The sequence below is a fragment of the Bubalus kerabau genome, chromosome 3 (assembly GCF_029407905.1).
Source record: "Bubalus kerabau isolate K-KA32 ecotype Philippines breed swamp buffalo chromosome 3, PCC_UOA_SB_1v2, whole genome shotgun sequence".
NCBI classification, from domain to species: Eukaryota; Metazoa; Chordata; class Mammalia; order Artiodactyla; family Bovidae; genus Bubalus; species Bubalus kerabau.
The window spans coordinates 163,649,753-163,674,573 of NC_073626.1; the positions used below are offsets into that span (position 1 = coordinate 163,649,753).

Here is a 24,821-nt window from a genome sequence, read left to right on the forward strand (position 1 = left end):
TGGAGTGGGTTGCCATTTCCTTCTCCAGGGGATCTTCCTGACCCAGGGATCGAACCCAGGTCTCCTGCATTGCAGGCAGACGCTTTACCCTCTGAGCCACCAGGGAAGCCCATTAACATGAAACTTCCTGCATCTCAAAAAACATATCTTTCAGAACATAAAGACTCACATCTTGATTGGACATGTCCCAATAAGGTCTCTCTCCATAGGACATCACTTCCCACATAACGATCCCGTAGCTCCATACATCACTTGCAGATGTGAATTTACGATAGGCAATTGCTTCTGGTGCAGTCCACCGGATAGGAATCTTGCCACCCTGTGAACATCCAAGCTCTAGATTATTCCCCAAGTACGTTGATGTGCCCTTTTAGTTCCTGAACGTTACAGTTTCTGAATGTTATTACTGTGTGCCAAGCAGGACAACAGCATTCCTGAGGTGGTTTTCCAAACAACCACAAGATACTGGTTTATTCTAACGAAAATGTTCCAGGTTGAGACAGTTCTCATATGTTTGCTTAAGTTATGGGGAAGTAAACAACTAATCTCCTTAATTATTTTTTTAAATATTATCTGGGCTCTGCTTAAGGCAATACTGTAGTAGAAAGGATATTTCAAGTTTTACAAAATACACATTATCTGTGGTGTATACCAACGAACGTGCAGCTGAGAGTAATTTTGACTTCTTGTTGGATTCTCTTACCCAGCAGCACAAAACCAATACTTAGTACTGCTTCAGAAATCATGAACTAAGGAAGTTAAATATGAATATTTCTATATATTCCACTGTCATCCAGCTCTGACAGAACACGAGAAACATGCCTAACTTAGCTAGAAGATAATATGTTGAACAGGCTCTTAGAGGAAGTCAAATAGTACCAGATGCTAGAGCCATTACTGATTTTAATGGAGGGAGGGCGGGATTTTGATTATTTAATTTTCTAAAAAGACACCTGCAAAAATGGTAAAGCAATTGAATATTACCCCCCAAAAGTTTAAAGGTCTCAAATGTCTCTTGTTGATTATGCGTATGTGCAAGGTATTTTTAATGGAGTTTCAAATTTCTTAGGGTTCCATCTGGGGAAATTAATTCAACTTTAATTCAGACCCTTAAACTGTTCAAGAGGACATCATTTAAAAGTCTTCTTTGCTTCATTAGGGCTACTAAAGAGGGCAATAAACTGTACCATAAATTTCATTGATTCACTATACTTCACACCGTTATTACATTTATGCTTGTTCCATGCAGTGAGAGACACTTGTGCTGCCTTCCTTAAATATTTTGGCTATATAAATGTATTATTCGAGAAGCTTCTTTCTGCTTTCCCTTCTCCAACTACTGGGGGAAATAAAAAGTCTTTAGCATTGACAAAGGCATATTCTTTGCTGAATGAATGGACTTAGAATTTTGGAGAAGGTATGTGTAAGAATCAAAACTACAGCCATAGAAATGGAACACTACCAGAAAACATGCTCGCGCGCGCACACACACACACATCAAACTATATCAAAAAAAATCCCTAATGCTTACTATTACAGATGCAAAATGGTTAGCATTAAAGGAGGAAAATGGCTGGTCTGCTTCATGTTGATTTTAACAGTGTCAGCCCTAATGGCCAATAACTTTTATGATTCTGTGTTTATTCCATTAGTATCTTATATTCAGATTGTCCAGCTAAGATAGCAAAGCCATTAACTGTATACTGATAACTCTTCACCATGCCTTAATCCCGGCTTATCTACTAGTAGTAAAATGCAGGCCATTAGATACTGGGAAACCTTGTGTAGTGTAAATGTTTTATAAATCCTGTATATACATTCTCAGATTCGGTAGGCAGCTGACTAGAAACACTGTTCTGTCTTGTTTAAAATAAGATTTTTTTTTAAATAATGAAAAGGAACCATGTATAAAATCTAAAACAAACTAACTGGAAGAAAGGAAGGAAGCAAAGTAGATTAAGTGTGAAAAAATACAATAATGTGACGCTCTAAACTGTGATCATACATCTAGAGCGTATTTCAAAATTTCTCTTGGAAACATGGTTTTAAAACGGATGCATGGCTATGAAGAGGCTCTGAAGGATGAAGTAACTTATAAATATCATGAAGGGCTTAAACATCAAGTGAGAGGAACAGTTTCATTAGAGTCAAAGCTCAGAGGTCACAAACCCTTCTTACCCTGGTGGTATATGCTGCTTCTGGATCGTCCTCTAGCACTCGGGACATGCCAAAATCAGATACTTTGCAAACCAAGTTGCTATTGACCAGAATATTCCGTGCAGCCAGGTCTCGATGGACATAGCTCATATCAGATAAATACTTCATCCCAGACCCAATGCCACGAAGCATGCCCACCAGCTGAATGACCGTAAATCTGCCATCATTCTTCTGCAGAGGAAAGGAATGAGGTACAATCTCATTAACATTAAGCCTAATTAATTTTCACAAAGCATTTATTATTTGGATCTTTTTTGATATCTGTATCCGGTGTGCAGTGAAATTCAATACGATTTCCGGGCCTTTTGGACCAAAGTCACTAATTCATGAGTAGAGTATGAGCAAGGAGCTGGGTTTGCTTCCTGTGATAGATGGAAATTATCCAACTGTAATGAATCTATGGCTCCAACAACCCCACAATACAAAAATAAATCAAATGCTACCCTCCTTGAACATGGACTATTAAAGAGCCTTTAAAAATCACATCATTCTCTATTTCTCCTCTTCCTCCTCTGCCCCATTAAAAAAGGTCTGTGTACAACCAAACAGAGCACACATTCAGAGTGTGTTAGAGTTTTCGAAATACCAACATTCTTGGGTTTAATATAAAGTAGTTACATACCCTGAGGAATGCATCCAAGGAGCCATTCTCCATGTACTCTGTTATGATCATTACTGGTTTACCTAGAGTTTCCAGAAAGAAAAACACAAAACCCTTGATGAGCACTGCAGTTAATGAGATAAAAATGGGCTGTGCACAATTTTCCTGCCAAGACACCTGTCTTGTGCGATCTAATTTAATTAAAACAAGCCAAGCTTATGCCTCAGCTGTGGGGAGCTAGGAATGAAATATTAAAAGGACAAGTAGGTTTAAATTCCATCTGGAAGGTTAACCCTTTGGGTGGCTTGTTGACAAGGTCTTTAACTAAAGTGGCCTCCAGAACCCAGGGGCATGTGATGAGTATTTGCTCTCTCAAGGAAATGGAGAAGAAGATAAATGACCCATTTAAAGGAAAAAAAAAAATCTTTAGGATAATTAATTAATTTTGCCCCCAGAAGAGACAATTGTGCAATGCTAAAGGAATCAATGAACAGAGAAAAGTTTGGTTTTTTTTTTAACCTATTTAGAGAAACCCAAGTTTCCAGGAGCAGTAGCTATGCTGAATACTTCATTACCTGGAACTCATCTTAAAGCTCAAGCAAGTACAATCTTAGCTTTTCCCCCTGCCTCACTTGGGTCAGGGGCTATAGTCTTTCTTTTCCCTTTTCCTATCTATCAATATACTCAGTCTATTTGCTTCTTTAAGATGCCAACCTCAGCAGCAGCAACATCACAGGAAAGGGTCAATAAGTGGTTTCAACCTAGCAGCAATTTTAGTTCAGGACTGGAACATTTGTGCACCCCAGTCCCCTTTGTAAGCAAAGAAATCAAAATGATTTTAAGTTTGGAGAAGTAGGGGCACACTTTCATTTCGCTTTCGTTTTCTTTCTGAGGACCTTAGGAAATCAGGATGGTTCTTTAGTTTCTTAATCCCTGGCAATGGACTCAAGGTCTGAAGTTCCTTCTTTCTAAAGGTATTTGTAGGGTCTCAAAGACTCAGACATGACTGAGTGACTTTCACTTTCACTTTTTCTTTTGTGGGAGTGAAGAGGGAATCAAAAGTAAATCTTTGATATTTTACTAAGGCTAGGGGTAAAGCCAGAGAAGGCAATGGCAACCCACTCCAGTACTCTTGCCTGGAAAATCCCATGGACGGAGGAGCCTGGTAGGCTGCAGTCCATGGTGTCGCTAGGAGTCGGACACGACTGAGCGACTTTGCTTTCACTTTTCATTTTCATGCATTGGAGGAGAAAATGGCAACCCACTCCAGTGTTCTTGCCTTGAGAATCCCAGGGACTGGGGAGCCTGGTGGGCTGCTGTCTATGGGGCCGCATAGAGTCAGACACGACTGAAGCGACTTGGCAGCAGCAGCAGCAGGGGTAAAGCAAAGAGAATAGAAGCGAGTCCCTGGGAGGAAAATAAAATATTAGTTTGATAAGTCAAACTAATTTTTGACTTATCAAAAATACTCATTGTCGTCCTTGTGGTTATGAGTTAATCATGGAAACTGGACTGGGATGTGTCATTGCCAGAAAGTCCCCAGAATTATTCTAAACGGATACATTTTCCACCCTACCCCTATCAAATTAGACTCTCTACTGGTATAGGGAAAGAGAATATGTCTTCATTTCAAAGGCCAAATTTTATTTATTTTTTTTTCTTTTCTTTTATTTTATTTTTATTTATTTATTTATTTTAATTTTATTTAATTTTATTTTATTTTTAAACTTTACATAATTGTATTAGTTTTGCCAAATATCAAAATGAATCAGAGCAGAAGTTTTTAATATCAGTGAAGTCCCATTTATTAATTTGTTTTTTGGTTATGCACTGGGTGTTGTGCCGAAGAAATCTTTCCAAGGCAAACATGTTGAATTAGGAAACAACACCTTGGACGTTTTATTTACAAGGGATGAAGGAAAGCGGACGGAAGCAGCAGGAATCTCGGTGTAGACTAAAGGATGAATAAAACCACTTCTAATCTCTTTTCCCTTGACTGCTGGGAGAGGTCCCTGACTGCCTTGCCATCCTCTGTCAATATAAATAGGAAGCCCTGAGTCCTTAGACTCACTGACCCTCTACATCCGTGACCACACAGAAACAAATGCATCTAAATGAGTTTTAATGAACCTGCCTCAATCAAATGCTACTTTGTCAACTCATGAGAAAGGGTGATTCCCCTGGCGGTACATTAACACCTACTTCCATTTCACCAGGCCCCTCTGGAAATGTGGGGAAGACAGCACAAGGTTCTAAAGAGAGGCGGGTAGTGGCGAGAATTTATAGTCTCTGTCCATTTACAAAGTTACTCAAGGAACTCAGACTCTCACTTCACCTTTTCACCCTTACACCTCCCTAATCTGACAGTTGGCATCATCTTCACAATTTTTCTACATTCCTTTTCCTGTTTATTAAAAGTATCCATTTGTCAGAATCTATGAGCACTACAAGATAAATAAAGATGAATGTCTGCATCGGCACAGAGGGGCTTATAAAATGGGTCCCAGTTGGACTCCTGGGTGGAGGCATACCCATCCCCAGAACAGGCAGGGATGTCATGGGGAAGGGAGAGGTGGGAGGGGAGGGGTGGGGGAAGGGGATAGCTCCTCTGGTGGAAATTTTAAATCATTTTAATTCAGTGACAACTGCATTATGCAAATGCATCCAGTCGTTTATAACAGTTACAGCTGTAATAGGTACGGGTTTTAGAGAGGCAGGGTGGGATTTTAGCACAAAGATCTCCTGTTTCTTCTCTCTTCTGCAGAGGTGCTACAAAAATCACTGTCTGCCCCAGGAAAAACACCCCAAGCTGAACAGAGCCTCCTTGTGAGAAAATGGACCTGCAGAAGTAAGGGAATGTTATCTTTTAATTAAAGAAGTGAAGGGCTCCGGGCAAGCCCAGATGCCACCGGCTACAAAAAAAAAAATGCTGTCTGTAAAACTAATCTTAAAAAGCAAATAGAGCTATTCTATGCTAATTATAGCCTTCACCTTCGGTGGAAAATTATATACCCTTAGCACCAAGGTTCCTTTTTTAAAGGATTCCAAAGCTGGGGGAAAGATGTACTTCTTAAGACATAATAATACCAGTTAACACTTAAGTTTTTTTTTTTTTAATTTGCTATATAAGCATTATGCCATACACCCTAAATATTTCATTCAAAACAACCTTGTAAGGCAAGTTCTATTTTTATCTCTATTTTACAGATGAGGAAACAGAGAGCTTGAGTAACCAGTCAAGACCTCACAATTTACTAGCAGAAGATGGTGTGCAAATCTTTGGTCACTAGGCCAAAGAGACTCAAAATGTGGTCCCAGGGACTACAGCATGGTTGACCTTGAGCTCTTTAGATCGTGAGCTCATGGACCCCTAACCACTGAATCAAACCTCTGAGGATGAGGTCCAGGAAAGTGTTTCAATGAGTTTTCCAGAAATCTGATATATGTTTAAGTCTGAGGACCCCTAAATGAATGTATATTTGCCACAACTTTCTAGTAATTCCTTATTTTCCCTGCCTAAAGATTGTGTAGCCTTGCACATTATTGACCTCTTTGCCCCAGACCTAATGTCCAGTGTTTATACTCTTTGAATCGCCCCCACTTCACCCACTGCAGCCACCACTCTGCACTGGTTGATGGAGGACGCTTTTCCCAGGCACCTGGAATCAAATGGTACACTGGCTTCCTGGAGACGTAGCCCCAGGCTTACACGATCCTTGACTTGTAGTAACTGTAGTAGGTACTAAGACTTCTGGAATATAGCCACCTTCAATAGGAACCATTTCACCTGCCTTGTTCATGTGGTGCTTTATAAGTGGGTCTTAGCCAGCCTTACAGATGTATTCAGGGTTTGCTTCGCAAAATGCATCTGTTGAGCTGTGTCATATTTTAACTGAAGCGTGGTTCACGGGCTCAGCAAATGCTAATGGACTAAAAAAAGGAAGGTTCAACCAGGTGTTACTGGAAATAGGTGCTGAACTGCAACTGTTATAAATCAGGCCGAGCAGACAAGCAAATCCCCCAATATAACAGATTTCCAGGATGCACTCCCCGCATCTGGAACCAAAGCTTCAAGCACAAGGTGTGGCGAAGTTCTGTAGTGTTTTATAGGAAAAGTACTTAAAATTTATTTTGCTTACCATCTGCTTGCGCCTACCCTGTGACAATCAGTTTGGTCTAGCAAACATTTGAAAGATGGTGAGGCATACTAAAAATCTGCAATATTAATTTTGCTAAAATCTCACACAAGCTGCTTTGGAAATAGAGTATCAGCCTACACCACAGACCCATTTAGAACTGACTACAAGATTAATGACTTGTCCTGCACTGATTTCCTCCTATTAGCAATCAGTGGGTCTGTTCCATCTGTCATTTCCCTGGAAAGAAAATGTGTGTTTAATTTGCCAGTAACTTCTAACTTGGCTTTGTAAAGGGAGCGACCCACGTACATTTGGTGACAACTCCTTCCAAGTGAATGATATTCGGGTGATCAAACTGTCCCATGATGCTGGCCTCGCTTAAGAAGTCCCTTCTCTGCTTGTCTGTATATCCAGCTTTCAGTGTCTTGATAGCCACATAGATTTCTCTTTTGCCAGGCACTTTGAGACGCCCACTGCATACTTCGCCAAATTCACCTTTGAGAGAGAAAAAGAATTGACTCTGAACCAGAAACACATTAAAAGTGAAAGAACAATAGCTAGCATTTGTGGAGTGTTTCTTACACACCGAGCACTGTGCTGGTGTTTTATGTAGATTAAGCAAATTTCAGGTACACAGCTATTTACATATATAGGCACACACAGTATATTCATAAGCCTTTATATAATCCACGTATATCTATATTTAATATTCACAAAGAAAACAGGCTTATAGATACAGACTTACCAACTCCTATGACTTTTTCAATCTTAATGCAGGATGCGTCGATTTCTTTGGCAAATTCTCGAACTGCTTGATTGGGATCTTCATACGTAAAGGGATCCACGTAAGTTCTAACACCTGAGTAACAGACATGCAAAACATTGGCAGGAGACTTCTCTGCGTGTGTGCTAAGTTGCTTTAGTCGTGTCTGACTCTTTGTGATGCTACGGACTGTAGCGCGCCAGGCTCCTCTGTCCATGGGATTCTCCAAGCAAAAATACTGGAGTGGGTTGCCATTCCCTCCTCCAGGGGATCTTCCTGACCGAGGGATCGAACCTGCCTCTCTTACATCTTCTGCATTAGCAGGTGGGTTCTTTACCACTAGCGCCACCTGGGAAGCCCGAACACTTTTCAGGAACTACTAATAAACTGAAATTCTCTGGATATAAAATACTTGGCACAGGAACAGTTTTCTTAGCATGAGAAAAATACCATAGGAAAATGTTTAAAAGTCTCGCTCTGTGTTTTGTTAGCAGGTAAACAAGAATTGTTTGCTACGTAAGAGGCTGTAGCTCTACAGAGTTCCTGGAACGCCTTCACACTTCAAGGATGAAATTTTAAAAACCACCTATCCCGCGGAGGGAAAGAGAGTCTCCACAAGGGAATTTGGAATGTGTTAGCTAAACATTGTTGTCCTGGGGACTTCCCTGGTGGTCCAGTGGTTAGGACTCCAGGCTTCCAGTGCAGGCAGTGAGGGTTTGATCCCTGGTTGGAGAACTAAGATTTCCGCAAGCCATGTGGCACAGCCAACAAATAAATAAATAAATAATTGAAAGCAACAAAAATGACTTAAAAATATATATTGTCCCCAATCAGCTGCTCAAGTCCTATCCACCATCTCCAGCTTTCTTCCCTTAGGGAAGATACAGAAACTGTTTCAAATGGTCGTGCTACAAGCTGTCACGTTTTGCCCCATATCCACCAACAATTGATAACAGTAAGCAAACTAAACCTAGGTTAAATGGACAAGAGGGATAATTAATCTACTAGTTGATTTGAAAATGCAAACTCTATATTGGAGTTCCACTTTTATTCAATTTTGGAAAGAAGGTGCTGTAAGTAAAGACACTGAATTTCACCTGGACGCTTCTGCTGAAGAAAATACTGTAGCTGAATCATGAATGCTTTGAATACCAGGAAGGGTAGGTAATTCAGCCACACCCTACAGTCACTTGTAAGCTGAATTCAGAATGTGAGCACTTAGGCAGCCAGAGATGTCTGGGACAAGATGCATTAGAAATTAGTGGGAACTTTCCACTGGCATTCACACCTTGCCTCTCCCTTCTGGAGCTCCTGGAGCTTTGGGGCACTGAGAGATGTAGGATACAAGTTGGCCCGATCTCTTTGATTTCCCAAGACTGTCAGTTTTGTCCTCATCTCAAAAAAAAAAAAAATTACATCATTTTTGTTATTAAAAATATATACTGCATGCAAATGAGAAAGTGTGGTTTTAGCAAAGGACCAAGATGAACAAAGGGAAAATTACTGGCTACTCCATGACCCTTCATCACTTGGTATGCTCTAGCCAAAAAAATCTTTCTCAAGATTATTCCTCCTGCCTCATCCCCTGCTAACAGGATAGCTATTAACCACTTGGTACTATTCAAATGTAAATTAGTTAAAATGAAATAAAATTAAAAATTCACTTCCTCATTCATGACTAGCTACTTTTCAAGTATCCAACAGTGTGTGGTCACTGGTTAATGAATTGGATGGTGCAGATAAAGACCTACCATCACCTCAGCAAGTTCTACTGGATGGTACTCCTGAAGAGTCACTAACCACTGTCCACTTCAGTCTTCTATCTTCCTCAAGTCATTCAATTCTTTGAATTTACTCTTTGGAGCCACTTGGAACATCAAAATAACTAAAGTCCACTAAAAAAATATTGACAGTCTTGATTTCCATAGCACAAATTCTGCCGTGTGTGTTCAATTCCTTGTTGTATTTGTCCCCAAAATGTTTACTTCAGAAAAATTGTTACCTGTTAAATCTTGCCACCAAGCTACAAAACTGAGCCAGCTACCAAAACTTTTTCAGGGTGGAGCATAAAATAAGGGAAAAAAGCATTTAAGGAAATTCCCCAATCTCCATCTTTAATCTCACCTTAAACAAACACCAATCACCTATTTTAGTTAGATATGCTGAAGTATATTATTTGGATAATTCCATGAACAGAATACAATATTAATAGCCAAACGAATATTATTTAGACATTTCTAAACTGAAAACACAAGAAATGCTCTAAAAATAAAATTACTTTTATCCCAATTTTCTGTACCTTGGTTCAAATGTTTCTCTTCATCTGCTTCTTGTTTTGCTTTACTGTATTTACTCCGTCTATTAAAAGATAAAAAATATATATATTTCCAGAAGCTGTAAACCACAAGTTCTTTGCTACCATAAGTCAGGTAGTGTACACATTTCACAGATGAGAAAACTGAGGTTTATGAGAGGTAAAATAATAGGGTGAATAACTTGGAACCTTGATATTAATAGTAAATAATGGTTTCAAATACAAGCAGAGTCCAGAGTCTCTACTCTTAACCACAGGATTAAACTGAGGTGATAAAGCAAATATTTTATAATATAATGAGAATTTTAAATCTTCAGGAGAAATGTATTGTATTGAAGATAGATTATAATTTACTGGCTAATTTCCCCACATATAATTTCCCCACTTAGTTTCTCTAAGTTTGGTATCGACATGTAAATACTGCTGCATTGAAAATGGCTAACAAGGTCCTACTGCAGAGCACAGGGAACTCTGCTCAATATTATGTGCAGCCTGGATAAGAGGGGAGTCTGGGGGAGAATGAAACAGACATATGGCTGAGTCTCTTTGCTGTCCACCTGAAGCTGTCCCAACATTGTTAATCGGCTATACTACAAACCAAAATAAAAAGTTAAACAAAAAATACGTTTCCCTTGGTGAATTCTGCACAAGGCAACAATGGTCAGGATGTGATAAGTAACAGTAAGCCCTCTTGCTTTCACCACAATAATCACTACCACACACACACACACACACACACACACACAAAACCTCATTATCTCATTATCGTGTTATATGATATCCTTAAAACAATAGTTTTGTGGTTATTGGCTTCAATTGCTGCATACAAATTCCTAAATTATTAATGACAATTTAAGAGGTAAATATTTGCTTCATACTGGATTATATTCCTTAAGAGTTTGTAGAAAATACTGCAAGAGTAAAAATAAGTTTCCATTTGTAGCTAATTCTTTTTTCTAAAAAACAGTGTATGGTCCTACGGTTGGCATTCTACTCTCAATGTCCCATAGGAGTGATATCTGACTTGGTTATAAAAAGTCTTGGGAAAAAGAAACCTGGAGTATATATAAAGCTTTACTCAGTAATCTTGATACATCATACATGTACACATGTGTCTGTGTGTGCAGGCGTGTGTGTGTGTGCTAAGTTGTTTTAGTCCTGTCCAACTCTTTGCAACCCTATGGATTGTAGCCCGTTAAGCGCCTCTGTCCATGGGATTTTCCAGGCAAGAACTGGAATGGGTTGCCATGCCCTCCTCCAAGGGATCTTCTCGACCCAGGGATCGAACCCGCATCTCAGGTCTCCTGCATTGGCAGGTGGGTCCTTTACCACTAACACCACTAGATACCTCGTGTCTACAGGTATATATATTAAATAAACTGGAAAATCAACTCAGTTGATATTAGAGCTCTCTAAAGTTGGGAAATGAGACCACATTAGTGAATAAAATATGTGCATTTATGTTTCAGCCAAAAATGTCAAGTTTACATTGCAGTTTATAATCATCTTGTAATTTTCTTAGCGCTTTAAAGATGAGGTCAGTCAAGACTCTTACATATGTGGAAACTAAAGCTCTGTGGTGACAAAGGATTCCCTGATGGCCACGGAGGGTCGAAGCAGTGTGGTCCTGTCTGAATCCGATAACCTGAACCCCTGCCCTTTGAACAAGCTGAGAAGAGCAGGACACTCATGGAAGAATGGAGGCCACACAGACCAGAGAACAGCCCAATAACAGTCACGTATCCCAGCTCCTCACCCACATTCCTCTCCAAATTGTCAGCAATGCAGGAAACAGCTCTGCAATCAGACCCTCGGAGCCTACAGATGTTTCTCCGTGTGTATAATTCCCTTGCAAATAATAATACCTTGCCTTTTTACACTGCATTTAACTTTTCAAAGTGCTCTCATTACACATATTATCTCCTCCCCTAACTGTTTGCAAAGCAGGGACCAGCTTAGTAAACACAGACCTCAGACCTCTAGAAGTTACTAGAGTTCACTTCGAAGGCAAGTTGTTCAGTCTTAAATAGCAGCTTGCATTTTCACTTTGCATTTAACCTTTAAAAGAACCTTCATATCTGTTATTTCATTGCATCTTCTCAACAATCCAATGAAAGCAGTCTGGCAGACAGACACACGCTCAGTCCCACTGTACAGATGTGAACGATGGAGGCAGACGGGCATGACTCTCCAGCAAATATAGGAGTGTGTCTGCCACATCCAGCTCACTGCCTCTCATAGTGGAGATGAAGTTACATGATGATATCTGGTGAGAGTTAATTATAAGTAATAGCACATTTCATATCAGTAAATCCACTTAAATTGGATTCCACTTGCTCTCAAAAGCCATTGCTTCATCAAAGAAGCTAAACAGGCTTAAACAACCTGAAATCAGACGCTTGTATGAAAGATGTGGTTCCCTCCAAGCCTCCCCCCTTTCCTCTCCTTTTAAAGGAAATACAAGCGTGTTAGGTCAGGGACTATGAAAACATTTTATGTCAGGGAAACGCGTGGCTAGGTCCCAAGGGTGCGATAGGGCCCTGCCAGCCTGGGAGATTGTATCTTATCAGAGCTCCTAAAAGCATTATCTAAAATTACAAGTATATCTTTTAAGCCACTTTAGATCAAGAAACTGATCTGAATTTCTTTCCTTTAAAGAAAAAGAAAAAAAAATGCATTGTGCAAGGAAGCTTTTGTCCCAACTTTAAACTGTCAGTGAGTTCGTCAAAAACCTTGATAGATACCAGAAGAAAGAACAGTCTCAAGAAGCCTAGGAGTGCTGATTTCCATCAACACATTCATGAAATCTGTGTAAAGCCAGAGGAAACGCAAAACGGCAAGAATCATTCATTATGAGGTTGACCCGCCAGTCCCTTCCTCATACTTCTAAACACAGAAGGAGGAAGTAAATTAGAAGAGAAGGTGTATTTTTAAAGAAACTTTACTTGGAGTGTTACTTGGAAAAGTCTCTAGTGGAGTACAAGGAATGCTGACAAAGAAACACAAGGATTACTGTTCAAAGGCTAATTGTAGCCTATTAGCTACTTAATAATACCTTGAAAACTAAAAAGCCTGAGTCCTGCTCTCCCTTTGTCACCTGATGACCCTTTCTCCTTTGGTTCAGGGTAGGACAATGTGTCCGTTATTGTCCAGAGAAAGAAAGCCCACTGGAGCTTATCACTGGGTCAGCCAGCCCACAGGAAACCACACCCATCTAAAAGGGTGCGAAATTGACATCTGAGGCAGATCACCTGAATGACAGAAGGGAACCTTTGTGGAAGATTTTCTAATTATTGAGATGTGGGCAAGCTGATTAAAAAAAACAAACCAAAAAAAAAATTGGTAAAGAGGGAGTGGTTTATGAGTGAATGCTCCAGAAGGAAATATAAAACCTTTCAACTAAGTTAAAGGGACTTATCTGCAGGTGAAACTTTGAAAGCTGTGAATAAGCCCACTGGAATTGGGGTCTTAACAGACAATGTCCAGGAACAGCAGGAGCCCCTGGTGCTGCCCCCCCCCCCCCACCCCCCACCCAACACGTTGCTCCTGGCTCCTTGACTATCCGATAAAACCAACAAAATAGTGGAGGGAAGTGTGGCAGGGCCCCCACTTTTATGAAAATACTAACTTCCCTGATCAAGTCGACAGATTTGATTGATGGAGTTCACTGTTCCAAAACTAATTAGCAAAAGGTAAGTAATTTATTCAGCTAAAGTGCAAATTAAAGAAGATAAAGCAATGTAATAACTAGCATGGCTCCAGGAGGACCCTTTCCAGCGTTTAATGGCATCGCCCACCAAGATTCATGGAAGTCATCCTTCTTTTTCCCCTTCCTTAAGCTGTCATTGTTCCTGCACCAAATGATGGCTAAATGCTCTTCACAAGCAACATTTTGAAATGGGTGGAAGTGAACCGTACGATTGCACACAAGTTGTTTAGAAATGTTCCCGCAGTACCATCTGCCCCCTAATTGTAGAAATTTACATGACTTCATCAGAGCCAATTTAGGCTAACATTTAAATGTATTCATTCTTATGTGATCATAATATTCCAATTAGGACACCAGGAGAGATAGATAGAGACCGAATGGTAACTGTTTTAGCATTATGAAAAGAGTTTCAGCTCCAAAGAGGAAAACTGTAACCTTCAGAATACAACACCAACTTGCAAAGTCTGACTTCTTAATAGCATGCATTAGAAACACATTAAATCACAGAACACAAATGTACCAACATCACATCATGGAGGAGACTCCTGAAGCTCTGGTTCGTTACAACTGTCAACGTTAGCATTTGATGTAGGTCTATTTTCCAGTTCAGAAGACATTAACATAATCTATCTAGACGCAATATTGGAAGTCAGGATAGATGGACTCCTGTTCTGATCAAGCAACTAACTAACTAGCTGTGTGACCTTCTGCAGTTAACCGTTTAACCTCCTCTCCAGGCCTCAAATTCTTAACATACAAGATGCCAGCAATTTTGTACCCTGAACCATCCATGTCCCTCCTTTACAAACTGTGCCACAGCCATTTCATTTTTTTCTTATCATCAATTCATTACTGAACTTCCTTGGTGGTACATTGGATAAGAATCTGCCTGCCAATGCAGGGGACCTGGATTCCGGCCCTGATCTGGGAAGATCTCACATGCCTGGGAGCAATTAAGCCCATGCACCACAACTACTGAGCCTACATCCTGCAACTACCGAAGGCCTTGTGCCTAGAGCCCATGTGCTGCAACAACAGAAGCCAGGGCAGTGAGAAGCCCGAGCACTGCAACTAAAGAGTGGCCCCCACTCTCTGTAACTAGAGAAGTCTGTGCACAGCAACGAAGACCCAGGGCAATCAAAAAAAAAAAAAAAAAATCAATTCATTATTTTTTCTTTAATTCAGGTAAGAGGGGTACTTTATAACCCTAACATAACTAGAAACCAGGCAGCACTAGCAATGATCAGAAGATCAGTATAAAAGCCACCTATGGCTGGTTATCAGGCAATACTTGTGTCTGATCACCAAACTGTCCTTTAGAAAAGAAGGACTCAACTTGCATTCTAGTCCTTTCTTAAAAGTGTTTCTCATACATACTAAACAAAAAAAAAAACTATTTGGGGAAGACACACTAACCTAAAGCAACCTAAAATAAGACTATTCAGGACACTTCTGAAGGTAAACTGATGGAGTCATTAACACAAAAGGGTAGGGGGAGTTGTCAGAGGAATTTAACACAGTCAGTCACTAGGATCATTAGTCCTGAGGTTATGACCTTATCATTGCATTTTATGATGTCATTGCTAACAGTCAAAATTCAATTTTAAAAGCAATAAAGCAGTTACACTGTGGCAATCACAAATATACACCTACAGGAGTATAAAGAAATGGTGCCGTGTTGCTAATGGAATGTACATATGCGGTCTAGGAGAAGATTTCTAGGGACAACATCACATAAATACAAGAAATGCTGCACCTCTAACAACCCCAGATGGTAGATATAATTACATGCTCTGAAAAGCTGACAGAATCCTTAAATTATAACTTATATGATAAGTGACACAGGAAGACACTGATCAAAGATGCTTATAAAAAATGTAAGTTAATTTCCTCAACATAATGTGGATGGTAAAAACATATAATAGGTCTAAGTCAACGTATTCTGTATATCATTTTAAATAAATAAAATTTATAAACTTTGAAATCTGATATTTTCACTGAGATCCCCAAATGTTTACATTTCCAAGTTGGTCAAACGGAAAAAGTGGATCTTCTCATTGGAGAAATCAGAGATTAACTCTGATATGCCTAAAGCTCAGGCTTATCAGTATAAAGTAAATACAGTGAAATAAAAAACAATTGTTATATAGTAAAAAAAAAAACACACACAAAAAAAACCCTAGCAAGACACTGGCTATGAGCCTCAGGACATGTATTTTTTTTTAATGACAAACTAGCATTTTTCTTTGAGCTAATCATAAGGACTAAAATTTTTGTCACTATGTGGGTCTCTGCTCATTTACATCTTTAACCTCCCCTGTCATCATAGGAGACACGAGGGTATGGGGAGTCACCGTATCAGCGGTAACATCTCTTGCATCCAAATTGCTATCAACCTTCCAGGGCTTCCCTGGTAGCTCAGATGGTAAAGAATCTGTCCACAATGCAGGAGACCCAGCTTCAATCTCTGGGTTGGGAAGATCCCCTGGAGAAGGGAATGACCACCCACTCCAGTGTTCTTGCCTGGAGAAATCCATGAACAGAGTAGTCTGCCAAGTTACAGTCCATTGGATCACAAAGTGTCAGATCAACTGACACTTTCACTTTGCATCCGTGGCTCTAGGAGGCAAGAAGCAGCCCCATTCTTTTCCAGGCAAGGATGTTTTATCTGTTCCTTTCCCAGATGGCTGACTGCAGTGTGGGTTTCAGGCATACCATTTACCATCTTTCATTTGTACTCTCACTAAAAGCAGGGACCAGATTTTGGTCTGCACTATACCTGTCTCCTTTCTCCTCACCTGATCTTATTCCATTCAAACATCTACGGTCATCATGACAGAGCACACAGCCTGCACGCAGAAAAGAATCAGCTGAGTGTGCATCCGCCACTGCAAAGCCTGTCAGCTACCTGGCTCCAGGCAGCCTTTCCGTGACAGCTTTATGTCTGACACTAAAGAAGAATCAATAGGAGGCCAAAGGGTTGACATTTCATTTTCTAAAAAGTGATCCATTGAGGACCAATCACCAAGCAGTGTTTATCAGCCTTGGGAAGTGACTTATTTTTTTTAAATGGGGAAGAAGGTACAGGAATCATGGCTGGGTAACTTGACAGGCTCAATTCTCTAAGGTGGGGACTCATAATTGGAAATTCGATCAATCCTGCCTTAAATAATAAAGTGTTCAATAAAAGCAGAAAGGAAATTAAGTCATCAAGCTTGTGATGCTATTTTCTATAGCTACAGATTTTAATAAACTTGTCTTCCTGCATTACATTTTCATCTGCTTTTCCTTTTTCTTTTTTTGTCAAAGAAGAACATAGGGAAAAAAACACACTTATAACAAGGTGAACTATTTCTAATTACTCCCGTCTGACTGCTGTATTTAGGGCAACTTAAAATGCAAAAAACAAAGAAAGTCATGCTAAAGGAAATCTAGACTTACAACTAGAGAATTCTCCCAACCAAAATCTTGGTTAAGACTCAAGATGAGATCTGCTGTTGTTCAGTTGCTCAGTCATGTCTGATTCTTTGCCACCCCATGGCCTGCAGCACGCCAGGCTTCCCTGTCCTTCACCATCTCCTGGAATTTGCTCAAACTCATGTCCATTGATTTGGTGATGCCATCCAACCATCTCATCCTCTGTCGTTCCCTTTCTACTTTCTATAAGCAAGTGTTATCTCACATGGTTCTGAGCATTCTAGGGAGTTGAATTTCAGTTAAGTATTTTTTTGAGGTGGCAGTAATGAATGATTTTATTCCTCTTTTAGACTTCTAAATGCCTTTATTTTCCAATGACACAAGTCGTTTATATACAATGTAAAAACTCCAAATATAGAAATATGTAATGAAAGTAAAAGGGCTTCCCTGGTGGCTCAAACAGTAAAGAATCTGCCTGCAATACTGGAGACCCAGATTCCATCCCTGGGTCAGGAAGATTCCCTGGAGAAGGGAATGGCAACCCACTCCACATCTTTATTTTCTAATGAGAGAAGTTTTTATACACACTAAAAATTTCAAACGCAGAAATATATAATACCGAAAGCAAATGCCGATGTACTTTCAATATACTCCTCATCCTGCTCTATCAGCCCTGCTGTCAGATGGACATAGATTAAGGCGTGTAGTTTTCATATGTGTATGGCCCGGCATGTGTATATGCACAAAGTCAAATGGCAGTGGACGAGAAAGAGGTCCATCTTGAATGACTTACAAAACCAAAAGCATGGGGAGGAAAGAACTCTGGGAATTCAGATTCTGTTCAGGCCAAGGTGAAGTTTCCAAAGTCTAAGGTGTACTATTATACAGAGGGCAGTGGGCATGTCCAGATGTCTGTCGGTGTGTGTTGTGTATGACAGCGAGAGGACTGAATGTGGTGGATTTAACTTCTTCAAGACAAAATTCAGTGCCGTACTCCAACAGACTGTGCATCACAAAGAACAAACATCGTGACAAATGCAGGTGCCCACGCTCAATAAGGAGCTTTTCTATACTATGTGAGCGCGATGATGATTGAGCTCTATATTCCAGGACACTCTGGAGAGTGACAATAGATACATGATATTAATAAATACGTGTGACAACTCAAACCACCCAGGCAAACGAAGATGCATGGTCATCGTCCTAATTATAAGTACCATAAAGTGAGAGAAAATCATGGTGGCTGGCCCAGGCCAGTGGAAATAGCCAGAGGCAGTGTTCTGATACCAATGAGCTGGCCAACCAAAGAGGCAGAAAGAGTGCCAACAGACAGTGGCCTGAGGCCAAGCAAGGCTGTGGTGGTCCAGTAACAGATCTACTGCTAAAGCAACAGGGTGATTCTGGACAAGGACTACAGTTTTCTGAGTATCAGTTTCCTCTTCTGTAACATGAAAAGATTTATAACTAAGATGATCATATTGACATCCTGGGTTCTACATTTTCTCTTAAAAGCCCCACCTTATCAAACAGTTGATGGCAAGGGAGGGTGAAGGTTGGAGAAGGGGAAGATTCCCACATGTGAGACAAAGAAGGTCTAGATGTGGACGCACACTGAAGACGGGCAGCTGCCCCCCAAAACCCCTCCCATTCTTCTGGAGGCTCCAGGCAGTGTTAAAAGTAGGTGGAGACAACGACAAGGTAAGAAAAACTGGGTGAAAAAACAATATGCTGTCAAACTCGTTCTAGTTCTCTTTTCTAGACTGTTTTTCAAGTACCAAGTTAGACTGCAAACTCTCATAGAGTAAGTAATTGCTGTTTTAGTTCCTTTTCCAAGAACAATGCCATGCTCACAAAGCGCTCAAAGGGTATTCTCTGGAAAAGTCTCTGGCTTTCCCTATGGGAAGATGGAGCACAGAACCTGCTTCCTTGCTTTGGTTACTGTTATTATGAACCAGTATCTTGTTAAACTAGCACTTGTGTGCTGGATTATCTATTTTGCCTATCAAAACTCTCCTGTCAATAGCTCTTAGAGACAGGTATTTTATTACCCTATTTCACAAAAAAGGAAACAAAGCCTCAGAGAGGTGAAGTACCACAGGTGACAGATGGCAGAACTCAAAGTTGAGGTCCAAGTTTTCTATGTTTTTTTTTTTTTGGCCTTTGGCCATCAGTCCAGGCTTAAGAGAGGTATAAATATAACACCTTTCAGCCTAGAGAATCTAGAAAGCTCCCAATGGCCTGCTTTCAGTTTGGTTCCCTGGAGTTAGCTGGGTCTTTCTAGGACTCTCTGCAGTGAGGGCTGCCACCAGGGTCCAGCCCACAGCTCCAGCAGGGGTGTAGGGAGATCAAAGCAAAGAGGAGCGAGTTGGCAATGCAAATGCTGTGTTTATGATGCTAATCAAAAGACTCAGCTTTGTGTGGAGGAGACAAAAAGCTCCCTCAGAAAAACTGGGAAGAGGGTGGGGACAGTGAGTGGCTTTAGTGCTTACCTCCTGCTGATGACAAAAGCTGCGATGAGAATAACCACCAGGACCACGCTGCCCGAGACGGAGACCAGCAGGACAGTGGAGTTGGCCCCATCTCCGATGATCCTGGAAGGCACTGGCAAAGACAGTTACACAAGCATCACCTTGGGTGAGGTCCCAAGAGTTAGAACTTCTGACTGTCACAAGTTTTGACTCTCTGAAACCATTTGAAAGACTCACGGCCTACTCTGCTCTTCATGAAGTATTCAGGCAACAGCATTTTCTTTCTAAGACATCCTTAATGAGACAAAAATACTCTTTTCATAATTGTATGAAAAACTTCAACCAGAAAACTCTTATGAAAGCCTATGGTAAATATTTCCACTCATTGCCTTTTCTTCTTTTCCTTTCTACTCTCAGCCTAAACTCTAACTCAAGGATCTGATGAATTCCTTAGTGAGAAAGACACTTGGAAATTTCCAAAAGGACAAGTATTTTTGAATGATCCTCTCTCCCCCTACACACACCCCAACTAGTTAAAAACCTGCCCATTATTGCCCACTTCCTCCTTGAAGCCTTCTAGGATAATCTCAAAGGATATCAAACCTCTTCAGATTTAATTCTGAATTTTCTGGGTTTTTTTTTCTTATTTTATTTAATCAGTTCAGTTCAGTTGCTCAGTCGTGTCCGACTCTTTGCGACCCCAAGAACTGCAGCACGCCAGGCCTCCCTGTCCATCACCAACTCCCGGAGTTCACCCAAACCCACGTCCATTGAGTTGGTGATGCCGTCCAGCCATCTCATCCTGTGTCATCCATTCTCCTCCTGCCCTCAATCCCTCCCAGCATCAGAATCTTTTCCAATGAGTCAACTCTTCTCATGAGGTGGCCAGAGTACTGGAGTTTCAGCTTTAGCATCATTCCTTCCAAAGAATACCCAGAACTGATCTTTAGAATGGACTGGATGGATCTCCTTGCAGTCCAAGAGACTCTCAAGAGCCTTCTCCAACACCCCAGTTCAAAAGCATCAGTTCTTCGGCGCTCAGCTTTCTTCACAGTCCAACTCTTACATCCATACATGACTACTGGAAAAACCATAGCCTTGACTAGATGGACCTTTGTTGGCAAAGTAATGTCTCTGCTTTTGAATAGGCTGTCTAGGTTGGTCATAACTTTCCTTCCAAGGAGTAAGCTTCATGGCTGCAATCACCATCTGCAGTGATTTTGAAGCCCCCAAAAATAAAGTCTGACACTGTTTCCACTGTTTCCCCATCTATTTCCCATTAAGTGATGGAACCAGATGCCATGATCTTAGTTTTCTGAATGTGAATAAAATCAATTTCTAGAACTGGTGTAGAGAATTCTGTCCCAGTAGCTTCTTATCTACGAGGCTTGGTTTTGGTTTGTTGATTTTGAAGGGGAGTTATCTTATGTATATTGCTTATTCAGAGGTATGCCCTCTATTAACATTTTGAATCAATCATCCAGTTGGTACAACTCACAGTGTTGAAAGATTGATGTAGTTGTCTAGAGGGCCTTAAAAAATAATAATAAAATAAATGTTCTGACTTGTTTTGAACAGATTTCTAGAAATAAACAGGAGAGAACAACAATAAAAACTTGCTGCCTTCTCTAATCTTCCCAGGGAGAAAACTGCCCAGCTTAATGTAGGATAGTTATGCAACTGTCAATTAGTCAGTTTGGCAATCCTGTTTTTCACAGTTTATAGAAGGTTTAGCACATGAGAAAAATAAGATATTTCTCAATCATGTGAAAAAATAGATCAGATACTAGCATGAAAAATGGTCTTTTCTAAATACCAAGAGGTGTTACAGATATTGGCTATCTAATTTTAAGCAATAGCCTCTGAAACAAAATGTTTGCTAACCAAAAATTTTGTACAGTCTCTTAGATTTCAACAGAATAGGCTTTGCCCTGGATTGTACAAAGAATCTCAGAACTCATTACCTGTGTTGGTTGTGACTTCCAGGGGCTCGCTGAAATCTCCATAGCCAGCTGCTGTCCTGGCTCGGACATGGAAAACATAGGAAGTCAGAGGGTTCAGGCCTTTGATATCTGTGTTCCTGGCGGCCGTCCTGACGATCCGATAGCTTCGTTCATTCTGATCCTACATTACAAGAGGATAAGATGAAGGAAGGTGGCAAAATAAATCCTCCACTTACTCCAGACACAATATTAAAGCAGCTGAGCCAGTCCACTCAGAGGCTGAAAGTAAATGGAGATTGATGAACTCTAAACACTATATTCGGTTCAATGTTAGAAGTACTATTGTGACTTAGATGTTGAAAGAAATGTGAAGTTCAGGTATGATTGCTATTGACATTGACCATATCCAGATCTTCTTTTTTTAAAAGAACATTAGATGATGGTTGGTGGCTTTACTCACTCCACACCCAGCAATTTAACAGAAATAACAGCTGTAAGAAGGTCCCTTTTCTGTTTTCGATTTTCCATCTAGAAAATGTCAAAAATGTTATAATCTGGTTTCAATGGGAAAAAAAAGGCCTGTCCTTTTCCTGCTTTTATTAAGGAAACCAATAAGTGATTATCTTTAAAACGGAAAGAGAAGACAATTGTTCATTTTCTCGACAACCTTGAATGCAGACAGATCTCTTCAGAATTCTATCCTTAAAGAGCTGAGTTATTTGTAAAAATAATGTCTTTCTCTAACTTTAAGAGGCTGCAGAATGTAATTTTCTTTCCCCGATTTTCTATTAAAAGTCATCAAAATCCACACCTTGATTCTGAATAGCAGTAATCTACTTAAACAGATCATTATTTCAACTTTTATGAGTCACTCTCCCTGATAGAAGGTTTATAGATTAGACCTTGTTAGCTATCTTGACTTTCATGACTAGAAAGAAAAAATACAGTTATATTAGAACATAATGTACATAATGTATTTTTTCTATTTTTTTTAAGACTAGCAACTTCATGCATAAAATTCACAATTGGACTTGACTGGACAGCCAAATACATTTGGCTTTGTGATTTACTCGTATTCCAGAATTTGTAACTGGCCAAAAGCTATAGAGAAAAAGAGAAGAAGGAAGGAAGGAAGAGGGAAGGAGGGTAAAAAGGAGGAAGTGTAGTAGGGAGAAAGGAGAACCTTATTCATTCAAGTAATACCTTCTCATAATACTTGACTTCATACTCCAAAATCACCCCATTGGGCCGATCTGGTTCCAGCCAAGCCAGAGCGACACTGTATCTCGTAACTTCTTTAGCCTGGACCAAAGCAATGGATGAGGGTGCTATTGGGACCAGAAAAAAAGAAGACGATATCTTACATTAGTGGGGAAAAAGTGGTGGCATCAGTCAGTAATATCATCTTATCTTAGAAAACTGTGAAGTATTGACTTACCTTCCTCCAGATCCCGATTTTCCTCATCCCCAGTTCAAACACATCCCATTTTATGGTTCTCTCCAGTATTTGAGGGGCATATGATCTGTCTTAGAAAGACAATCTCTAAAGTAAAGTCTAATAAGTCCACAGTCCTACAGTGTCACCTCTACAGCTTCTGTAGCCATTCCTTAGAAAGGCTAAGGTATAGAGGATGCTGGGGCTTCCCTAGTGGCTCAGCAGTAAAGAATTTGCCTGCGAGGCTGGAGACGTAGGTTGGATCCCTGGGTCAGGAAGAGCCCCTGGAGAAGGAAATAGCAACCCACTCCAGTATTCTTGCCTGGGAAATCCCACTGAAAAAGGAGCCTGGTGGCTACAGTGCATGGAATCACAAAGAGCGGGACACGACTGAGCGACTAAACAGCAACAATAGAGAATGCCACCTGCTTGTTTCCTTGGTGACTCAGATGGTAAAGAACCTGCCTGCAATGCAGGAGACCCAGGTTTGAATCCTGCGTCGGGAAGATTCCCTCGTAGCTACCCACTCTAGTATTCTTGCCTGGAGAATTCCATGGACAGAGGAGTGTGGCAAGGGTACAATCCACAGGACTGCAAAGAGTCGGATTCAACCGAGCACCTAACACGATACTATACTTTATCTGCTTGTTTTTTTGCAAGCCATAAAAGCTTTTGGAAAATCTCCTCTTAAGCTCAGAGTAACTGCATCTCATCCCACCTCCAAAGTATCGAGTGTTGTCTTACTGATCTTTAATTTTATACAAGCAAGAGACAGTGTAACTCTTCCAAGGGTACTGCGGGGAATGGCCGAAGGCAAATAATTTACATACTTTCCAATATAGAAGTACCGCTTAATTATAGTAAAGAGTTTCCAGTTTGAACCTAACCATACAAATAATGAAGAACACAAATAAAGCCACAATAGTCTCAGGACATAGTTGGCATTTTCCAACTATTTTACAAGAGTTGAAATACTGCTTCTGCCTGTTGAGTAGAAAACCTTTCCATTAAGAAGGACAAAAAAAAAAAAACTGTCCTCCACTGGGTGTTTTATCATAGTGGGGAGAAAAAACAGCTTTGAGATTTATCAACCCATGCTGACTAACCCCTTACTTCGGCACTGTGGTTGTCACATCTCCAGCCAGTTGTCATCAAGCTCTGTGGTGACTGACTGGCACAAATGTGCCATCTCCAGGGAAAAGAGGGAGCATTCACGAAATGCGCAATCTTATCTAACAAAGCTGGTCTGCAGAACCAGAGATTAGGGGTCTTCCTAAATCAAACGTATGTTTTTTATTCATTCTTGAATTGTGAATATATATGAAAACAAGCTGCACGTGAACTTGAACAGACTCTGGGAGATGGTAAGAGACAGGGAAGCCTGGCGTCCTACAGTCCATGGGGTTGCGAAGAATCAGACACAACTTGGCGACTGAACACCAACAACAACATGAAAACAAACATCCAAAAATGACCACTGAGGAACCAGAGAGTTGTGCCGGGTCATCTTCCTGCCCTTCCCCAATACACACAACTTCCAAATCCTAACTCAGAGGGAAAAAAAAAAAGAGAAAAAGTAAAATAAATGATCTGCAAGTGGAATGGAGCTGGCTGCAATCCCACCTGACCATATCTGACAGGTTCGCTGGTGGCAAGGGACACAACCAGACCCACCAGAGTCATATGTCACACAAGGGAATCTTCCTGCTAAAGCTCATTCAGCAGAGTACCTCTTGGAAGTGGCTATCTAACAGCCTGGCATATCTTTTAGAGGTGTCTGGAGATGGTAGTGCACATGCGCACATGCACACACAC

General features: G+C 40.5%; 1 protein-coding gene across 3 annotated transcripts in view; it reads right to left on the reverse strand.

Annotated features, from left to right (window-relative positions):
* EPHA4 (EPH receptor A4) overlaps positions 1-24,821 on the reverse strand; it is a 159,898-nt gene that overhangs the window by 15,734 nt on the left and 119,343 nt on the right. For all 3 annotated transcript variants that reach the window (XM_055573573.1, XM_055573575.1, XM_055573574.1), the window contains 9 exons: positions 22,775-22,899; positions 21,593-21,752; positions 19,650-19,761; positions 10,020-10,078; positions 7,703-7,816; positions 7,267-7,452; positions 2,840-2,901; positions 2,179-2,388; positions 170-319 (listed from right to left, as the gene is read on the reverse strand). In XM_055573573.1, coding sequence (XP_055429548.1) covers positions 170-319; positions 2,179-2,388; positions 2,840-2,901; positions 7,267-7,452; positions 7,703-7,816; positions 10,020-10,078; positions 19,650-19,761; positions 21,593-21,752; positions 22,775-22,899 — 1,178 coding nt within the window. The remainder of the gene's footprint in view (positions 1-169; positions 320-2,178; positions 2,389-2,839; positions 2,902-7,266; positions 7,453-7,702; positions 7,817-10,019; positions 10,079-19,649; positions 19,762-21,592; positions 21,753-22,774; positions 22,900-24,821) is intronic.